The sequence below is a fragment of the Microcaecilia unicolor genome, chromosome 6 (genome assembly GCF_901765095.1).
Source record: "Microcaecilia unicolor chromosome 6, aMicUni1.1, whole genome shotgun sequence".
Classification (NCBI taxonomy): Eukaryota; Metazoa; Chordata; class Amphibia; order Gymnophiona; family Siphonopidae; genus Microcaecilia; species Microcaecilia unicolor.
The window spans coordinates 142,311,921-142,332,668 of NC_044036.1; the positions used below are offsets into that span (position 1 = coordinate 142,311,921).

At 44.3% G+C, this 20,748-nt stretch overlaps 1 protein-coding gene across 2 annotated transcripts in view; it reads right to left on the reverse strand.

Moving 5' to 3' along the window:
- Nucleotides 1-10,866, reverse strand: part of LOC115471675 (tubulin monoglycylase TTLL3-like) — a 47,421-nt gene extending 36,555 nt beyond the window's left edge. The window contains exons 1-4 of one of the 2 annotated variants that reach the window (XM_030205448.1): nucleotides 10,811-10,866; nucleotides 5,576-5,674; nucleotides 5,166-5,253; nucleotides 4,488-4,604 (exon numbers count right to left, since the gene is read on the reverse strand). In XM_030205448.1, coding sequence (XP_030061308.1) covers nucleotides 4,488-4,604; nucleotides 5,166-5,253; nucleotides 5,576-5,626 — 256 coding nt within the window. In that variant the 5' untranslated portion in view covers nucleotides 5,627-5,674; nucleotides 10,811-10,866. The remainder of the gene's footprint in view (nucleotides 1-4,487; nucleotides 4,605-5,165; nucleotides 5,254-5,575; nucleotides 5,675-10,810) is intronic. The other variant, XM_030205450.1, reaches the window with a different exon arrangement.
- Between the last annotated feature and the right edge of the window lie 9,882 nt (nucleotides 10,867-20,748).

Genomic DNA, 20,748 nt, shown 5'->3' on the forward strand with positions numbered 1-20,748 from the left:
TCCTTCTCGGTCTCGGCTGGGGATTCAAAATGGCCGCCGAGAGTTGAAGTCTCGCGAGGCCGCGTCAACTCTTGGCGGCCATTTTGAATCCCCAGCCGAGACCGAGAAGGATGCAGGGCAAGGGCAGGCAGCACTCCGGGCAAGAAAGAGGGGTCTCTTTCCTGCCTTGAAGAGGTCACTACTAGACCACCAGGGCAGTAGATAGTAAGTAAGGGGAGGGGAGGGGAATATGTGATAAGGGGGAAGGGGAGGTGACGGGGGGGGGGCAGGGGAGGGGAATATGTGACCCAGGAGGGGAGAGGAATATGTGACAGGGGGCGGGATGAGGATCCGAAAGGGTGTGGGTGGGGCAGGGGCGTGGTGTGGGTGGTGGGGCGGGGCAGGGGCGTGACACGTGGCCTCTTTTCCAGAGGACAAAATATGGTAACCCTAGTTTTAAGCCACACTTTAATAGTCTTAGAGCAAATTGACTTCATTCACACTCCAAAGAAACTCTCCACTCCAGGTTTTATGTTAATGCAAAAACATAACTTTACTGGAACGTTGCAACAGGCAGATATCATTACTTTTCTTGTAAGAAACAGTTCACATTAATGAAAGAGGTTTTTGTGCCAGTCCAAGACATTTGGTGTAAGTTCCAACTACTAAATTAATTGTCTCTTGCTAAATCCTATGATGTTTACATATTCACACTTCCAACCAGTCCTCCAATAACCATCCTTTTTGGAAGAACAATTCTAAGCTGTGGCTTCCCGAGGCAAGCCAGGAACGCCGAGGGGGGGGGGGGGGGGGGAAGCAGAAAGATTCTTCCAGGCCCCGGCCTCCAAGGGGGGCCTGGCCATAAGCGTTGCTATAGGGTGGCACAAATGCAAACCAGCATTAAATTATCCCCCTGCTCTGCCCAGTTCAGTATATCTCTTGTCTTTCCTTCCTCCCCTCAGCAGTGTTCCTGCAGGCTGCTGGCAGCATAAAAAAAGGAAGCAACCTGCCTCTGGCTGGTCTTGGAAGTGTTCCCTCTGCTTTGTCCCACCTCCTGTGACATAACTTCCTGTGTCCGCACATGCGGGGCATACAGCAGAGGAAACACTCTGGAGGTCAGCCAGACTGAGCATCCAAATGGCAGATGAAATTTAATGTGGACAAATGCAAGGTGATGCACATTGGAAAGAATAATCCGAATCATAGTTACCTGATGCTACGGTCTACCTTGGGGGTCAGCGCTCAAGAAAAAAGATCTGGGTGTTATATAGAGCTGTTTGGTTTTTCAGATCAGTCAGCTTTGTAAATATAACTTATTCCCTTATCTGCGATCTTTTTGGCTTTTTGGCTTTCTCAGGGCCAAGTTAACAGGCAGGCTTGCTTGGCCTAAAATAATGGGCCATAAACTTTAAAGCCTCTGTTTGTTTCAACCAGACTCTGAACTGATACAGAGAAGAACTTTCAGTGAAGGAAATATGAGTGTTAAGATATTCAGGGAGATTTGGGGTTGCAAAGGGCAAATGATGGATATTTGGGAAAAATACCAAAGAAACAGAATTATGTGAAGGTGACCTTAGAGGTCAGAGTTGAAGAATACCAGATAAGAGAGAAAATATAAGGCATTAAGTGTGTTAGGTGTGTTAGGTGGCGAGAGTCTGATAGGTACGGACGGGGAGAGGGATCTTGGGGTGATAGTATCTGAGGATTTGAAGGCGACGAAACAGTGTGACAAGGCGGTGGCCGTAGCTAGAAGGTTGTTGGGCTGTATAGAGAGAGGTTGACCAGCAGAAGAAAGGGAGTGTTGATGCCCCTGTATAAGTCGTTGGTGAGGCCCCATCTGGAGTATTGTGTTCAGTTTTGGAGGCCGTATCTTGCTAAGGATGTAAAAAGAATCGAAGCGGTGCAAAGAAAAGCTACGAGAATGGTATGGGATTTGCGTAACAAGACGTATGAGGAGAGACTTGCTGACCTGAACATGTATACCCTGGAGGAAAGGAGAAACAGGGGTGATATGATACAGACATTCAAATATTTGAAAGGTATTAATCCGCAAACTAACCTTTTCCGAAGATACGAAGGTGGTAGAACGAGAGGACATAAAATGAGATTGAAGGGGGGGCAGACTCAAGAAAAATGTCAGGAAGTATTTCTTCACGGAGAGAGTGGTGGATGTTTGGAATGCCCTCCCGCGGGAGGTGGTGGAGTTGAAAACGGTAACGGAATTCAAACATGCGTGGGATAAACATAAAGGAATCCTGTTCAGAAGGAATGGATCCTCAGGAGCTTAACCGAGATTGGATAGCAGAGCCGGTAGTGGGAGGTGGGGCTGGTGGTTGGGAGGCGGGGATAGTGCTGGGCAGACTTATACGGTCTGTGCCAGAGCCGGTGGTTGGGAGGTGGGGCTGGTGGTTGGGAGGCGGGGATAGTGCTGGGCAGACTTATACGGTCTGTGTCCTGAAGAGCATAGGTACAAATCAAAGTAGGGTATACACAAAAAGTAGCACACATGAGTTGTCTTGTTGGGCAGACTGGATGGACCGTGCAGGTCTTTTTCTGCCGTGATCTACTATGTTACTATGTTACTATGTAAGTGATTGGACAACATTAGGCTTCAGTGGTCTGACAAGCACAACTTGGGGTAGTCAGGTTTTGTTAAGCTTCCAAAGGAAACAGAGAGAGAGAGAGAGAGAGAGAGAGAGAGAGAGAGATTTTATTTTCCTTATACTGAAATTTGGACTGATATAAATAAGAATTCAATTTTCTGCAACACTGGGATAAAAGAATTTTTATTGTAACCATTTATTTACTCTAATAAATTTTAGCATTACTATAAAAGAGACAAACTCATCTCAAGAGTGTTTCCTTTGCCAGAAGGACTTTCTTTCAGTCTTCTGTTTTGGTAAGCTTCCCTTTAGAGGCAAGAGTGTTAATACAATGTTGTTGTAGATAATACGCTGAAATCTTCTGCTCAGTGTACAGCGGTGGCCAAAAAAGCAAACAAGATGCTAGGAATTATTAGGAAAAGGGATGGTGAATATGACCGAAAATACTATAATGCCTTTGTATCGCTCCATGGTGTATCCTCACCTTGAGTATTGCGTTCAGTTCTGGTCGCTGTATCTCAAAAAAGACATAGCGGAATTAGAAAAGGTTTAAAGAACAACCAAAATGGTAAAAGGGTTGGAACTCCTCTCGTATGAGAAAAGGCTAAAGAGGTTAAGGCACTTCAGCTTGGAAAAGAGACGGATGAGGGGAGATATGATTGAGGTCTACAAAATCCTGAGTGGCGTAGAACGAGTAGAAGGGGGACAAGGAAGTTACATGGAAATATTTTTAAAACAAATAGGAGGAAATATTTTTTCACTCAACGAGTAGTTAAGCTCTGGAACTCTTTGCTGGAGGATGTGGTAACAGAGGTTAGCGTATCTGGATTTTTAAAAAGTTTGGACAAATTCCTGGAGGAAAAGTCCATAGTCTGCTATTGAGACAGATATGGGGAAGCGTCTGCTTGCCCTGGGATTTGTAGTATGGAGTGTTGCCACGATTTGGGTTTTTGCCAGGTACTTGTGTGGCTTGGCCACTGCTTGGAAAACAGGATACTGGGCTAGATGGACCACTGGTCTGACCCAGTATGGCTACTCTTATATTATGTTTTTTTTATGCTGTCAACAGCCAGCAGGAACACTGCCGAGGGAAGGAGGAAAAGACAAGCGAGAGATTGATCCGGGTGAGGGGGTGGTGCCAGTGGCGGCGGTAGCGAGCAGGTAGGGGGGCAGCGACAATGAGCAGGCGGGGTGGGGGGCATACTATTTGCCCCGGGTATGGCTTTGTCTCTTGGCAGCCCTGTGGCAAGCTGTCCCACTGGGGTTTTACCCAGTGGCCAGACCCACTCATGATTGGACCTCCCTGTCTTTCCTACTCCTCCAGAAGTGCACTTCCACTAGCAGCTGCCTCTGCCACCTAACAGGCTCTTTCTTGCTGCTCTGCTTCCAGGGGGGTTAACCCTTTCTACCCACCCAGAGCTCTCCTCACAGTTACTGCTTTTATTAACAATAACTACTCCTTAGTTCAGTCTTAGGTTATTGGGCCTGATCAGGGTAAACCCCTCTCCTCACCGGTCCTGGTGAAGGTGAAGGCAACCAAAGACCAACATTCAAACTCCACCCCAATTATGATATCCCTTGTCAGTTATTCTCCCAATACCTCCCCCTGGGCTGGGTTCTTCACCCTCCCACTCATGCTGTTATTCCTCCCCCTAGTGGATCTGGAGAGTTCTACTAGCCAGTTCTAGTAATCTCCTGGGAAAATTCCACAAACCCAATTTACCCCCACCCCCAACTGCGCTCTAAGATCTGGCATTGTTTCAATATGATGTGAAATTATCTGTTTCTTCTGTTTGATAGGTTTTACAATGTACCACACCTTGAGACTTTCTAGTTCTGTATAAACCAACTCTATCAAACTTTGAAAGGGTGATAATATGATATAAATGTGCACCGATACCCTACCCTCCTGCTTGTGTTTCTCTGCTCCAGGCCCGGGATTCATTTTGTGTGGTGGGGCATTCTGAAGTGGGGTTTCAGGATGTCTTTCCTCATTTTTATCAGTCTTTCCACCATGGCCTGCTGAGTTAAAGCACAGAAGAACAAAATTTACAAGCCGTGAGAATGTTATTGCTCTGGTTTACACCAACAATTCAGACTCGCCTAGGTTAGGATTTTTAGGAAAGGATTAAAGCAAAGTTTCCCAAATTGTGGATCAGGACCTCAAATGGTGTGACAAAACCTGTATTTGTGACCTGGGCAGGCTTTTCATCATTATTCTGCACCTTGGGGGGTGGGGGAGGAGTCACACTGTTGTAGGGTTATGGCCACAAAAAGATTGATAAGCAATCAGTAAATCACTTATTTTCCGACTGCCTTATGACAATCCTAGGAAGCTAAAACTTACTGTTTATCTGTAGCTGACTCCACTGTCTAGCAAACAAAAAGAGTTTCAGATCTGTATGCAGAAAGGTCAGAACTAATATTTTTATATATTTATTATTATGTCTTTACAGTGGTGTATTTATGTTGTTTTGCTCCTCTGAGGCGTAGAAGTATGGCAAATACATTCATAAAAATAGAGCAGAACCAAATGGTAACATCGGCAAATGTTCATCTTGCCCCAAAGGCACATGACCTCACCTTGCTCTCTTGCAGCATCTGTTTTGTCTTTGGTGTCATCCTCTCCCCTAGCATTCGCCTTGTCTTCTATTTTCACTGTTTGAATAGGCTACAAAAACAAAAGAATTTAAAAATGCAGAACCAACATTGCATTATTTATAACATAGAGGACATGAAGAACCTGAATCCCTCTCACCTCCCCATCTCCCTCTGAAGATAAAACTGGAAATGAAACCCTCCCCAGCATCCCTCCAAACCCGATCAAGGAATGTGAGGAATGCACTATTATTTCACTGCTGCCTAAAACCCTATCAAAGAGGTGGGAAAATGTGGGATACAAATGCAACAAATAAATAAATAAATAAATACTGGATCCCACAATCAATGACACACACCTTCCAACCCCCTTCTGCACAAAGCTGAACTTTTACCTTGGTAACCATGGTGACAGTTGGCCTCCTTGGATGCTTATTATTTGACATACAGTAGCTCGCAATGAATAGGTCTGTCACTCATGGTTAATGTCCCGCCTACAAAAGACATGCGAGTGAGAAAGCAAATGAGAGAATAAAAGGCTGGTCAAATGTAGAACAACAACGAAAAAGCATTAATACAGAGAAAGAAAACCTAGAGCTAGAGATGAACACAATGGAAGGCAGAATGATGGGAACTCTACCTTGATGGTGTTAGGGAGTAATAAACTCGCCTGTGAGTTTAGTTCATACAGCACTTGCATCCAACCAAACTGATTCTGCAGCAGCAGATGTGTAAAGACATGTCAGGACTGACTTGCGTATATTAACGAAGGTGACCATTCTGCCAGTGACTTGCCATACAAATGTATTGCAGCCACACACCTCCCTGGCATGAGCGGCTCTGTGAGGTTTTACAGCACTGCTGTATCAATACTAGATGGGAATTCTGTGGCATGAATTTTAGAAGTGTGAAGTCAGAAAATGTGCAGAAGGAATGGATCCTCAGAAGCTTAGCTGAAATTGGGTGGCGGAGCAGGTGGGGGGAAGAGGGGTTGGTGGTTGGGAGGCTAGGATAGGGGAGGGCAGACTCATACTGTCTGTACCAGAGCCGGTGATGGGAGGCGGGACTGGGGGTTGGGAGGCAGGAAATACTGCTGGGCAGACTTATACGGTCTGTGCCCTGAAAAAGACAGGTACAAATTCAAGGTAAGGTATACACATATGAGTTTATCTTGGGCAGACTGGATGGACCATGCAGGTCTTTTTCTGCCGTCATCTACTATGTTACTCTGTATGTTACTATGTTCATGTTTCTAAGAATGTTAATTTTGTTTGAGTTTTTTTATTTTTTGTCATTATGTTGTCATGGGAGCAATGTCATTAAGCATGTGTGTTCTTTTGAAAGAGTACACACCAAAAATACATAAAAACATAGGCGGTGATGGTGGGGGCTCTGCTCATTTTCATCTTCTTAATGACATAAAATAACATACAATAGGACACTGTTTCTCAACCCAGTCCTCAGGGCACACCCAGCCAGCCGGATTTTCAAGATATCCAAATGAATATGCATGAGATAGATTTGCATACCGAGTAGGCAGTGCATGCAACTCTATCTCATGCATATTTATGGTGGAAATCCTGAAAACCCAACTGGCTAGGAGTGCCCAGAGAATGAGGTTAAGAAGTGCAACATAGGATATATCAGGAGGAAGAAACTAGTTTCAAACAAACTGACATTACTAATGAATATTGCTGCCATTACTAGCTGGCACTTCAGCCTTGTAATCTTCCTTAAAGCAATAAATATCCTCAGATCTACACTTTTGTCTTATGTGGACATCCAAGACCAGTAAGGCGAGTTCTATGACTTGGTCTGCCCTGCTGGAACCCTTCAATATGATCCGGAGTTTATGCCGAGAAAACATTAAGAGGTGTATTTTCAAAGTACTTAGCCTTACAAAGTTACATGAACTCTATCTTACCACAACATCACTTTGTATTTGTTTTCACCGGAGTATGCAAACGCCTCTCCGGTATTATGTAAGCCACATTGAGCCTGCAAATAGGTGGGAAAATGTGGGATACAAATGTAACACATAAATAAATAAACAAACAGTCTAAGTGCTTTGAAAATAAGCCCCATACTGAATTTGCAAAAATATATTTACCAAACCATGACTATGAGTCTAATAACCAACATACAAAACTTGGAGAAACCACTCGATAAACGAATGCGACAGAATTAAAACTGTGTATTCTGTGTGTAACAAAATGGCATACAATGGTTGGCTGTTAAATAAAAGATACACTCTAGTTGACCTTGAATGAGAGAAGGTAAATCTGTAACTCCAGGACAGCAGAAACAAAAGTTTGTTGTGGCAACTCCTTCCCTAATGTTAATGGTGAGAAGAAAACCTTTAGGGGACCGTTTACAATACTGCAGTAGAATTACAGTGGCGTTGGCGTGTGCCGATCCAGCACGACCGCTAGCCTACCGTGGGAGCTGGTGGTAATGCTTCCCCCACCGCATGCCATTTCCAGCATAAGGAGAAATTATTTTTATTTTTAGTGCTGGGAGCTTATCTGGTGGTAATTGGGCAGGACCACGCGCAGCCCCGGTTGCTGCTGGGTTAGCGTGGGAACCCTTACTGCCTCCTAAATAGGAAGTGGTAAGGGCTTCCCCAGGAAATGGCCGTGTGGCCATACTTACCGCATAGTCATTTTCTTTTTCTGCCTTTTACTCACTGTGGTAAAAGGGGTCCTCGGCACATGGCAAATGTTTTTTTTACAGCAGCTTTGTAAAAGGTGCCCCAATGAGGAGCTATTTTTGCTTCAACAGGTTCAAGTCCTACTGTAATAGTCTTGGCTTCTGTAGCTTTGACTGTAAATGTCAGAGGGCTTTTGTGATGTCATAAACCTACAGAATAAGCATTTACCACGTTTAACTGATGAGTGGCCTAGTGGTTAGAGCACTGGCCTTACAATCCAGGGGTGGCCAGTTCAAATCCCACCACTGCTCCTTGTGAGCTTGGGCAAGTCACTTAACCCTCCATTGCCTCAGGTACAAACTTGGATTGTGAGCCCTCCTGGGACAGAGAAATATCCAGTGTACCTGAATGTAACCCACCTTGAGCTACTATTGAAAAAGGTGTGAACAAAATCTAAATAAATATTGCACTACCATTCTGAAAAAAAAAAATGACTATCTAATTTAATAATTTGTTAGAGAAGAATGTCAATTCCTTATGCAGCATGAAGGCGCCAACCTGAGTTATGCATAATTCTGGTAGGTAATATTTTTAAAAGTCATATATTTCTCATGTAGAAAAAGAAAACAATTCAGAAACTTTTAGGACTCCTATTACAAGGCGCTAGCGATTCCAGCAAGTGCTAGGTGGGAAGGAAGCAGCCCATAGGAACTGAATAGGCTTCGTTGCATTTGTCTTGCGGTTTTGTGAAGGGAACCCTTAAGTAACGCACAACTACAGTGGTGGAAATAAGTATTTGATCCCTTGCTGATTTTGTAAGTTTGCCCACTGACAAAGACATGAGCAGCCCATAATTGAAGGGTAGGTTATTGGTAACAGTGAGAGATAGCACATCACAAATTAAATCCGGAAAATCACATTGTGGAAAGTATATGAATTTATTTGCATTCTGCAGAGGGAAATAAGTATTTAATCCCTCTGGCAAACAAGACCTAATACTTGGTGGCAAAACCCTTGTTGGCAAGCACAGCGGTCAGACGTCTTCTGTAGTTGATGATGAGGTTTGCACACATGTCAGGAGGAATTTTGGTCCACTCCTCTTTGCAGATCATCTCTAAATCATTAAGAGTTCTGGGCTGTCGCTTGGCAACTCGCAGCTTCAGCTCCCTCCATAAGTTTTCAATGGGATTAAGGTCTGGTGACTGGCTAGGCCACTCCATGACCCTAATGTGCTTCTTCCTGAGCCACTCCTTTGTTGCCTTGGCTGTATGTTTTGGGTCATTGTCGTGCTGGAAGACCCAGCCACGACCCATTTTTAAGGCCCTGGCGGAGGGAAGGAGGTTGTCACTCAGAATTGTACGGTACATGGCCCCATCCATTCTCCCATTGATGCGGTGAAGTAGTCCTGTGCCCTTAGCAGAGAAACACCCCCAAAACATAACATTTCCACCTCCATGCTTGACAGTGGGGACGGTGTTCTTTGGGTCATAGGCAGCATTTCTCTTCCTCCAAACACGGCGAGTTGAGTTCATGCCAAAGAGCTCAATTTTTGTCTCATCTGACCACAGCACCTTCTCCCAATCACTCTCGGCATCATCCAGGTGTTCACTGGCAAACTTCAGACGGGCCGTCACATGTGCCTTCCGGAGCAGGGGGACCTTGCGGGCACTGCAGGATTGCAATCCGTTATGTCGTAATGTGTTACCAATGGTTTTCGTGGTGACAGTGGTCCCAGCTGCCTTGAGATCATTGACAAGTTCCCCCCTTGTAGTTGTAGGCTGATTTCTAACCTTCCTCATGATCAAGGATACCCCACGAGGTGAGATTTTGCGTGGAGCCCCAGATCTTTGTCGATTGACAGTCATTTTGTACTTCTTCCATTTTCTTACTATGGCACCAACAGTTGTCTCCTTCTCGCCCAGCGTCTTACTGATGGTTTTGTAGCCCATTCCAGCCTTGTGCAGGTGTATGATCTTGTCCCTGACATCCTTAGACAGCTCCTTGCTCTTGGCCATTTTGTAGAGGTTAGAGTCTGACTGATTCACTGAGTCTGTGGACAGGTGTCTTTCAAACAGGTGACCATTGCCGACAGCTGTCTGTCATGCAGGTAACGAGTTGATTTGGAGCATCTACCTGGTCTGTAGGGGCCAGATCTCTTACTGGTTGGTGGGGGATCAAATACTTATTTCCCTCTGCAGAATGCAAATAAATTCATATACTTTCCACAATGTGATTTTCCGGATTTAATTTGTGATGTGCTATCTCTCACTGTTACCAATAACCTACCCTTCAATTATGGGCTGCTCATGTCTTTGTCAGTGGGCAAACTTACAAAATCAGCAAGGGATCAAATACTTATTTCCACCACTGTATACAAACTTTCACTTATGTGCTTTAAAGAAAGTCAGATACAGCTTGCTGTACCGGTATGCGATCATTTAAATTACTAACCAGAGAGCAAAACTACAGTATGCTAAATTAATTTTTTTTGTGAGGATTTTTGTTTTCCCTAGAAACAAATTATAAATAAAATCGATTTGTATCTATGCATTTACTGACGAATCTGAATATATGCATATACTGGCTATCAAGTGTAAACTTGTTATTTTTTTTTTATTTGGATGACTGCCTGGTAGGTACACACGCTAATAAAATAAAATAAAAAATATTGATTTTCTGTAGTAAGTCATCTACATAAGGTACAGAGATATCTTGCAGGGAAAAATGTCTTATTTGTTGTTTTGTCACATGGATTTCTCATGACTAACTATCCGATCGATTGGGCGCCTCATTTGATTTAAACCGTAGGATGATTTACTATGATATGCTCCGTGGCAAATAGTGACAATGCTGAGTACATTCCATGATACCCCACACTCACTGCTATTCATACAGAAATCCTCATCCCAAAGCGCATTTAATTCAAAAGGACAAGAGCTGATGACAGAATTGCAGGATAATAAAGTTTGTATGTTCCTACCCAGGTCTCATAACCCCCACATCAAGGTTCTCCCTCTCTCTTCAACGAAGTCCAGCTCACTTTCCTCCCACTTCTCCTTAGACGCGAGAGAAACCCTGCTTCTCCTCCTCCTCTTCCTCCCCATGCTCCAGCCACAAGCAAGTTAGATCCTAGAAAGAAAAGCCCCGCCCCTCTCTTTTGTTTGCGGTAACCAGGGAAACCATTTCCAAGACAACCAGGACTGATCGCCCGGCCACACGACTGGCAGCAGCCCAGTGGCACATGGCACAGAGCCAGCCGGGCTAGTAGTAGCGAGCTTTTGGCCCATGGAAAAGAAGATGGAATTCTAAGGGCGTCGCTCTGATCCGGGCTTCCATCGACGTTTCCTCTTTTTGTAACATTGTAACTGGCGCTGGAAAACCTGGAGTGGGCAGCTCAGCTATGAGAGCTCATTGTCTAATAATAGAACTGAATATGGAATGGAACCATCCGGCACCGGTTCCTTCCATCGGCTAGTTTTGCCCCACCTCTCTCCTCCCATTTCCAAGAACCTCGACTAGAAGACTTAGACAGCTTGTGATCTTCCCCTCCATTCATTTAGATATCTTTGGAGCCGTTCCTCTAGTTCCGTCTTCTGCTATTAGTCCCTCTTTGAGAGACGTTGGCACAAGGAATGTCGAATCTCGATTTTTGTACCTCGCAAAAGGACAAGCTATGCACTCGATGAAATGACCATTTTTGGCCAAAGGACTGAATCATGAGGACCGACTGGAATAAACCAGTGATTTTGGTTGGTACCAGTGCTCCAGTCAAGTACTACTGAAAAGCGAAATTGCAACGGCTTTCTTTTTGGAAACATTACCTCGGTTTCATCACTTCTTTCATGCTACACAAACACACAGCTAAGGTATTGGTAGATCTTTATAAAAACAAGCAAAAAGATATCCCTCGTAATATGGCTCCTAAGCAGGAAAAGCACATAAGTGCTGCCCCCTACTTTATCAAGGCAACTAAAGACCACACCTATATATAGCTTAACCAATCTGCCCACCCATGCCATCTACTCTTCCTACTACTACTACTACTACTTAGCATTTCTATAGCGCTGCCAGGGTTACATGCCCTTAGAGATCCTATGTACTGGTCTCAATTCAGATAGTTTTCATCACCACCTCCACCAGGAGGTAACATAGTAGATGACGGCAGAAAAAGACCTGCACGGTCCATCCAGTCTGCCCAACAAGATAAACTCATATGTGCTACTTTTTGTGTATACCCTACCTTGATTTGTACCTGTCCTCTTCAGGGCACAGACCGTATAAGTCTGCCCAGCACTATCCCCGCCTCACAACCACCAGCCCCGCCTCCCACCACCGGCTCTGGCACAGACCGTATAAGTCTGCCCTGCACTATCCCCGCCTCCCAACCACCAGTCCCGCCTCCCACCACCGGCTCTGGCACAGACCGTATAAGTCTGCCCAGCACTATCTCCACTTCCCAACCACCAGTCCCGCCTTCCATCACCGGCTTCGGCACAGACCGTATAAGTCTGCCCAGCACTATCCCCGCCTCACAACCACCAGCCCCGCCTCCCACCACCGGCTCTGGCACAGACCGTATAAGTCTGCCCAGCATTATCCCCGCCTCCCAATCACCAGTCCTGCCTCCCACCACCAGCTCTGGCCCAGACCGTATAAGTCTGCCCTGCACTATCCCCGCCTCACAACCACCAGTCCCGCCTCCCACCACCGGCTCTGGCACAGACCGTATACGTCTGCCCAGCCATATCCCTACTTCCCAACCGCCAGTCCCGCCTCCCATCACCGGCTCTGGCACAGACCGTATAAGTCTGCCCAGCACTATCTCTGCCTCCCAACCACCAGCCCTGCCTCTCACCACCGGCTCTTTCTATGAATTCACCAACCTTTCTGTGAAGAAGTATATCCTCAGGTTACTTCTGAGTCTATCTCCTTTCACCTTCATCCTATGCCCCCTCATTCCACATATCTCCCCTCTCCCATCACTGACCATTTTAGTAGCTGTCCTTGGAACCGACTCATAAGAATAGCCATACTGAGTCAGACTAATAGTCCATCTAGCCCAGTATCCTGTTTCCAACAGTGGCCAATCCAGGTCACAAGTACCTGACAGAAACCCAAATAGTAGCAACGTTCTATGCTACCAATCCCAGGGCAAGCAGTGGATTCTCCATGTCTGTCTCAATAGCAGACTATGGACCTTTCTGTACAAACCTTTTTGAAATGCAGATACACCAACTGCTGTAACTACATCCTCCAGCAAAGAGTTCCAGAGCTTAACTATTTGTTGAGTGAAAAAATATTTCCTCCTATTTGTTTTAAAAGTATTTCCATGTAACTTCATTGAGTGTCCCACAGTCCCTGTACTTTTTGAAAAAGTAAAAAAAAAAAATCAATTCACTTCTACTCATTCTTACACCACTCAGAATTGTGTAGACCTCAATCATATCTGCCCTCATCTGTCTCTTTTCTAAGCTGAAGAGCCCTAACCTCTTTAGCCTTTCATCATATGAGGAGTTCCATTCCCTTTATCATTTTTGTCACTCATCTTTCAACCTATTCTAATTCCACTATATCTTTTTTGAGACACAGCGACCAGAACTGAACACAATACTCAAAGTGATGTCACACCATGGTGTGATACAAAGGCATTATAGTATTCTCAGTCTTATTTACTCTATCCTGTTTGTATTGAAGGTGCAGTCTCCAATATTTTAAACGAGGTCTTACCAAAGTCTTATGCAGGGGCATCATCACCTCTTTTTTTTTTTTCTGTCCTTATGCACCCAAGTATCCCTCTAGAATTCACCATTGCCTTTGTATCTGTTTGGCCACCATAAATAGACTTGGGAAAAATCCACAATTCCAGGAATAACATGTATAGAATGTTTGTACGTTTGGGAAGCTCGCCAGGTGCCCTTGGCCTGGATTGGCCGCTGTCGTGGACAGGATGCTGGGCTCGATGGACCCTTGGTCTGTTCCCAGTATGGCATTACTTATGTACTTATAAGGGATTTCTCTAGAAGCTAAGTGAAAGTTTAAAGCTTGCATCTTAGCACTGCATGTTAAAAGTTTAAAGGCAGCATTTCATCTCATGAGTGGGTGACTTTGAAAATGATAAAGCAACATGTGTGAAATTTGGGAGCTTTAGAATGACTGAAGATTATGATCACACATAGCTTAAGTCTCTCCATGTTCAAGTGTGAAGCACTGCGTACATCCGGTAGCGCTATAGAAATGATAAGTAGTAGTAAGAGTACTGAGGCCTTTCTGTCCTTAATTTTTTATTGTATATATTAAAAATACAGAACAAAGATAAAGTCCGTGATATAATTGTGAAATATGTGTGATTTAAAGTGAGTGCATATTCTCCACTGCTTTTTGTTTAGTTTCACTAATTTATTTATGCAGAGGTGTTGTTCCTTTTGATTATTAGCACCATAAGATCATCACAATCACACCCAAGTCCTGTCCTCTTTTGTGCACAAAAGTTCTTCACTCCCTAAACTCTATCGTTCCCTTGTGTTTTTGCAGCCCAAATGCACAATGCTGCAATTTTTAGCATTAAGTCTTACCTGCCAAATTCTGGACCATTGCTCAAGCTTCACTAGGTCTTCCTTCCTCATGTTATCCACCCTATTGCAGATTTTGGTATCATCCGCAGTGAGGCAAACCTTATCAGATAGTCCTTCAGCAAATATCACAAAAATGTTAAAAAGAACCAGCCCAAGAACTGAACCTCTCAACCGGTTCCTAATCCGGTCACTGTAGGGCCCATATTGAGGGCACTCAGTTTATTAGTTGGCTATGCAAAACCACGTCAAAGGCTTTGCTAAAATCTAAATACATCACATCTAGACTTTCCTTCGTTCCACCCCTCTAGTCCCCCAGTTAAAGAAATTAATTAGATTTGTCCAGTGCTTTTTTTGTAGAAAAAAAGGTGCCGGTACTCATTATGGGCAGGGTCACCACATATGGCTCCACCCCTATGATAGCCACACCCACATTAACCACACCCCCTACACCAGCCATGGCGCATATAAACACACATCATTGAAAATATTATAGTACTATAGGAGAAAAAAAATAACGTGATTTTTTTCATTATAAATAATCTCTGTAAGCTCTTACAGCTCCAGTATATCCAATGCAAAATAAGACAGCCAATGTAAATTCTCAAATTGGACATATTCCAAACACTAAAATGAAAATAAAATGATTTTTTTCTACCTTTGTTGTCTGGTGACTGTTTTTCTTTCCATATTGGTCCCAGTCTGTGATTCTGCTTTCCTTTGTTTTTGCTTAACTCTTCTGTGCCATTTGTCATTTTTGTCTCCTTTTTCTTTGCTTTCTTCAATATTTTTCAGGCTCTCTCTCTGTCCAGATTTAATTCATTCTTACTATCCATTCTTTAATTTCCTTCATCTACCTGTGGCTTTTCATCTTTTCCTCACCCTTGTTCTCCCCATGCCGCTTCCTCTTATTCTCCAGTCTTTCTCTATTCCCCTTTTCCATCCAGCAGCTCTGCTTTCTCTCCTCATCCTTCCAGTGTCTCCCCTATTTCTTTCTGCATTCTTCCATCCAGCGTCTTCCCTCTTTCTCTCCCCATCCTTCCGTTTTCCCTCTCTCTCTCCCCATCCTTCCATCTGTTTTTCCCCCTCTCTCTCCCCATCCTTCCATCTGTTTTCCCTCTCTCTCTCCATCCTTCCATCTGTTTTTCCCCTCTCTCCCCATCCTTCCATCTGTTTTTCCCCTCTCTCCCCAATCCTTCCATCTGTTTTTCCCTCTCTCTCCCCATCCTTCCCTCTGTTGGTTTCCCTCTCTCCCCAATCCTTCCCTCTGTTGGTTTCCCTCTTTCCCTCTCTCCCCAATCCTTCCCTCTGTTGGTTTTCCTCTTTCTCTCTCTCCCCAATCCTTCCCTCTGTTGTTTTCCCTCTTTCTCTCTCTCCCCAATCCTTCCCTCTGTTGTTTTCCCTCTCTCCCTCTCTCTCCCCAATCCTTCCCTCTGTTGGTTTCCCTCTTTCTCTCTCTCCCCAATCCTTCCCTCTGTTGGTTTCCCTCTTTCCCTCTCTCCCCAATCCTTCCCTCTGTTGTTTTCCCTCTTTCTCTCTCTCCCCAATCCTTCCCTCTGTTGTTTTCCCTCTCTCTCTCTCTCTCCCCAATCCTTCCCTCTGTTGGTTTCCCTCTTTCCCCAATCCTTCCCTCTGTTGGTTTCCCTCTTTCCCTCTCTCCCTAATCCTTCCCTCTGTTGGTTTCCCTCTTTCCCTCTCTCCCCAATCCTTCCCTCTGTTGTTTTCCCTCTCTCTCTCTCTCTCCCCAATCCTTCCCTCTGTTGGTTTCCCTCTTTCCCTCTCTGCCCAATCCTTCCCTCTGTTGGTTTCCCTCTTTCCCTCTCTCCCCAATCCTTCCCTCTGTTGTTTTCCCTCTTTCTCTCTCTCCCCAATCCTTCCCTCTGTTGTTTTCCCTCTCTCTCCCCCCAATCCTTCCCTCTGTTGGTTTCCCTCTTTCCCTCTCTCCCCAATCCTTCCCTCTGTTTTCCCTCTTTCCCTCTCTCCCCAATCCTTCACTCTGTTGTTTTTCCTCTCTCCCTCTCTCTCCCCAATCCTTCCCTCTGTTGGTTTCCCTCTTTCCCTCTCTCCCCAATCCTTCCCTCTGTTGGTTTCCCTCTTTCTCTCCCCAATCCTCCCCCCCCCCCCCCCCGCAACACTCCAGGCGAGTCCTGCACTTAGTTTTTTTTTTTAAGACTCAGAACGTGCGAACGATGCAGCCGGCAGCGATTGAAAGAGGCTGTCTGGGCTGGCGTCTGCGTCGGAGCTTCCCTCACCCTCTGCGAGTCCCGCGAAACAGGAAGTTGTAACAACGAAGGCGGGACTCGCAGAGGGTGAGGGAAGCTCCGACGCAGACGCCAGCCCAGACAGCCTCTTTCAATCGCTGCCGGCTGCATCGTTCGTGCGTTCTGAGTCTTAAAAAAAACTAAGTGCAGGACTCACCCGGAGTGTCGCCGGGGGGGGGGGGGGGGGGCGGGGCGGGCAAAAAAAAGGTGCCGGTACGCCGTACTGTTGCGTACCGGCACAAAAAAAGCACTGGATTTGTCTAACAAGACCTGCCTCTAGTGAAACCATGTTGCCTTAGGTCCTTAAAGCTGTTGGATTCCAAATACTTTACTAGTCTCTGTTTTAAAAGCATTTCCATTAATTTACGTACCGGCCTGTAGTTCCCAATCTCCTCTTTACTTTTGCTTTTGTGGAGGAGGACCACATCTGTCCTTCTCCAGTCCTCCAGGACCACTCCTGACTCTGGAGAAGCATTAAAATTGTCAGCCAGAGGAGCTGTCAGAACTTTCCTAAGATCCTTCAGTAACTTCAGCTGAATGGCATCCAGCCCCATCACTTTGTCCACCTTTAATTTGGCTAGCTCCTCACATGCACATTTATACCCTACAATTCAAGCTCCTCCTCCTTACCTACAAATGCACTCAGTCTGCGGCTCCTCACTACCTCTCCACCATCTCCCCCTATGTTCCCGCCCGTAACCTCCGCTCACAGGACAAAGCCCTTCTCTCAGTACCCTTATCCACCACTGCCAACTCCAGGCTCCGCTCATTCTGCCTTGCCTCACCCTATGCCTGGAACAATCTTCCTTTACCCATACGCCATGCCCCCTCCCTACCCATCTTCAAATCTCTGCTTAAAACTCACTTCTTCAGTGCTGCCTTCGGCGCCTAACTGCTTGAGAAATATAGAATGCCCCAATCTATCCACCCTATCAGATTAACTGTTCACTTGTCCTCTAGATTGTACACTTGTCTTTAGATTGTTCTCGTCTTTTAGATTGTAAGCTCTTTGAGCAGGGACTGTCCTATGTTTAAATTGTACAGTGCTGCGTAACCCTAATAGCGCTTTAGAAATGTGAGTAGTTAGTTAGTTACTCCAAGACACGTACAATTATGCACAAGTATGTGTTACTAGAAATAGGCATATATTTACGTATTTTATAAAATATACATATAGTTGCCAATCCTATCTCCAGAAATACTTACACGTCACTTAAAAATAGGCAATTTTGTAAGAGCCTACTCGAGCCTGTAAAACACTGTTGTCTTATGAAACAAACCCCATAAATACATAAAGCTGTGCAGATAATACACACACATCTGCTGACAAAATGTAGTTACACAGCTCACTTAACAAATCTACTTCTTGCCCATTTAGATATCCGGCTATCTCTTTGGATATGAATTATTTCAGCCACACATCTTTGTGCAGGTACCATTTGGGTGAAAATTCAGCCCTGCAGGAAACACCTCTGGCATCAAACCATGCAATGATTTGGAGAGCAGGCTGAGAAAACCAGGGCAGCCCGATTGAAATCCCACTGTGGCTCCAGTAAGCTCAGGCAAAGGCTCTTTAATTAACTATTGCCTCTGACACCAGCTTAGATTGTGAGTCCTCCAGGAATAGGAGAATACCTAATGTACCTGAGTGTAACTTACATTGAGCTACAACTGAAAAACAGGATTCCAAATATTACAGGAACTAGGTGAAAATGAGAAGTCAAGTTGTAATATATGTATGTGTGGGGAGGGATCCCAGACTCCTTTGGGTTACCCCCTCAGCTCTAATCTTTTAAGAGCTGAAACCAATCAAAAGTACCCCCTGCTCTACCGGCATAAGCTCTCCAGGCGCACCCAAGATAAACCAGTTTAGAACCTGCACAGTTAGCCCATCACAGAAAAATACTAGATCCAATGCCCCAACGGTGCCCTTTCTAGGAAGGCACTTTCAGTGCTTCTTTTATATCACTATCTGCTGGGTTGCAGACATAACCCCCAGATTCTGGTCAGGATGCTGAAGAATATATCTTGTAGGGGGAAAGGCTGAAGGTTCACCTAGGGCACAATATTCTTGCAGGAACCTGGGGGTGGAGGAAGATGGAAACCTACAGCTGGATACTGTAAAAAGAAGGCACTTGAAGACAGGATTGGCAAAAAGGGGCACAAAATTTAAGTGTATAAAGAAACAGAAAAAAAAATGGAACAAAAGAGAAAGTGAAAGAACAACATAAGATATGGAAGTGAAGACAGGAGGGTAAAGAAATGGCAGATAGGCAGGAAAGCCTGGAAATCTATTGAAGAGGCCAGCAGAACATAATTAGAAAAAATAACCACACAAAAAAAGGTAGAATCGTAATGATTTGGCAATTTACACTAGGTTTATATTTCACACAATGTAGGGGGAAGTGTATTAGTTTCTATTTCGCTGATGTTGCACTGTATGAAGAGTCTGGCTTCTTAAGATTTGTTTTTGCCTTCGTATTTCTACTTCCTGCTTGTTCAATTTTCGCAATAGATATATTTATGTTCTACAGTTCACTGCAGTATGTATAGGTTTGTTGGTGTCATTGTAAAATGGTAATTTGTTCTAAAGGTCCCGAGTAACTTTTATAAAGTTTTGTAATACTTCAAAATGTTCCTGGTTCTGGAGAGGGCTTATAATGCTATTACCAAGAAGAAACCATTTTTTTTGTTCTGTTTCTATGGGGAAATATCTTAGTTCTGCTCTGCACCCACTGTTGTGGGAGGTAGGCTCCTACGGATGCAGAATGTGTTTGTATTTAGCACCACAACCGTCCAATATTAAGGTCAGCATTTTTTTTGGTTTTTATAATAGTGTTCTAAGTTAAATTATTTAATAGCATCAATTTTTGCTTCAGATAACCATTGTCTGTAAAACTTTTTTTTTCTAGAACAAAACCTGGGAATATAAGTTTCGCTTTAAAAAAAAAAATCCTGGGGCAACAGTGTTTTGAGTGAGGGGGATCAATCTCCCCACTCTGCTCTCTGACCAGATTTTGTGGTGGTCCTCCCTTTTGGGTTCTGGGGAAGGGAAGGCCATCTCATCCCTTGAGGTGCCCCTGGCTTTACAGCAGCAGGACACAAAAGCTTGTTAATGTGGAGGGAAAGATGGATGGTGGTCAGCATGAATGAAAGACAGCATGAGAATTAAACTTATACAAGAGTCAGTACCCCCTGAGGTAGCAGATACACTATGAAATGACGGCCAACATCAGGGTAACCTTGCACTGACTTCCAGATCGATTCAAACTAAGTACTAGACTATTTTCTTTGAAAATTGAAACATTGTTAAAATACAAAAAGGAAGGCTTTTCCTTCCACATTTGCTATATGAATGGTGCTGAACATATTGCAAGTGAAATGTTGATGTTGGTGCAAGTACAGGCAGATCTTGTAGGAGAACCTATTCCAGTTTACCATAGTCCTGGAAGTGGGGAGAAGATTCACTTTTCAGCAGGATAATGATTCTAAGCACAAAGCAAAAGCAACAGAACGAGTCAGCAAGAATGCCTGAGTGGACTGGCCAAAGTTCAGTTCTGAATCCAACGGAATTTGCAGCAAGTCCTGGATTGCAGTTCACAAGCTATTCCCAGCCAACCTGAAAGAGCTTCAGCCATACTGCCATATCCCCCTATGCAAAGTCAGCATTCTATGGGCTTCTTTTCCAAAACTGCACTAGCGATTCTTGCGCAGCAAATGAGAGGAAAACCATAGGAACTGAATGGGCTTCCTCTCATTTGCCACACGGAGAATCAGTAGCCCGGCTTTGTAAGAGGCCCTAAATGACTAATGGCTACTTCTGCTGCAAAAGGGATTTTCACCAAGCGTTGAATCAAGATGTTTTGGTTTTATTTAACTTTTAATATTTCTGTAATTGTTCTTTTCATGTTGAAAATACAGAAATTGTGCAGATCAGTGAAAACCCCTAAGTTGGATACATTTTGAATTGCATTTTTTTTTAAAAGACAGCAGCTCAAAGATGAATATATTAAACAGATTTTCTTTGTTCAAAATGTTTGTCTTTATTTGGTCCATATCACACTTTCCACTCTCTTAAAACATACTCC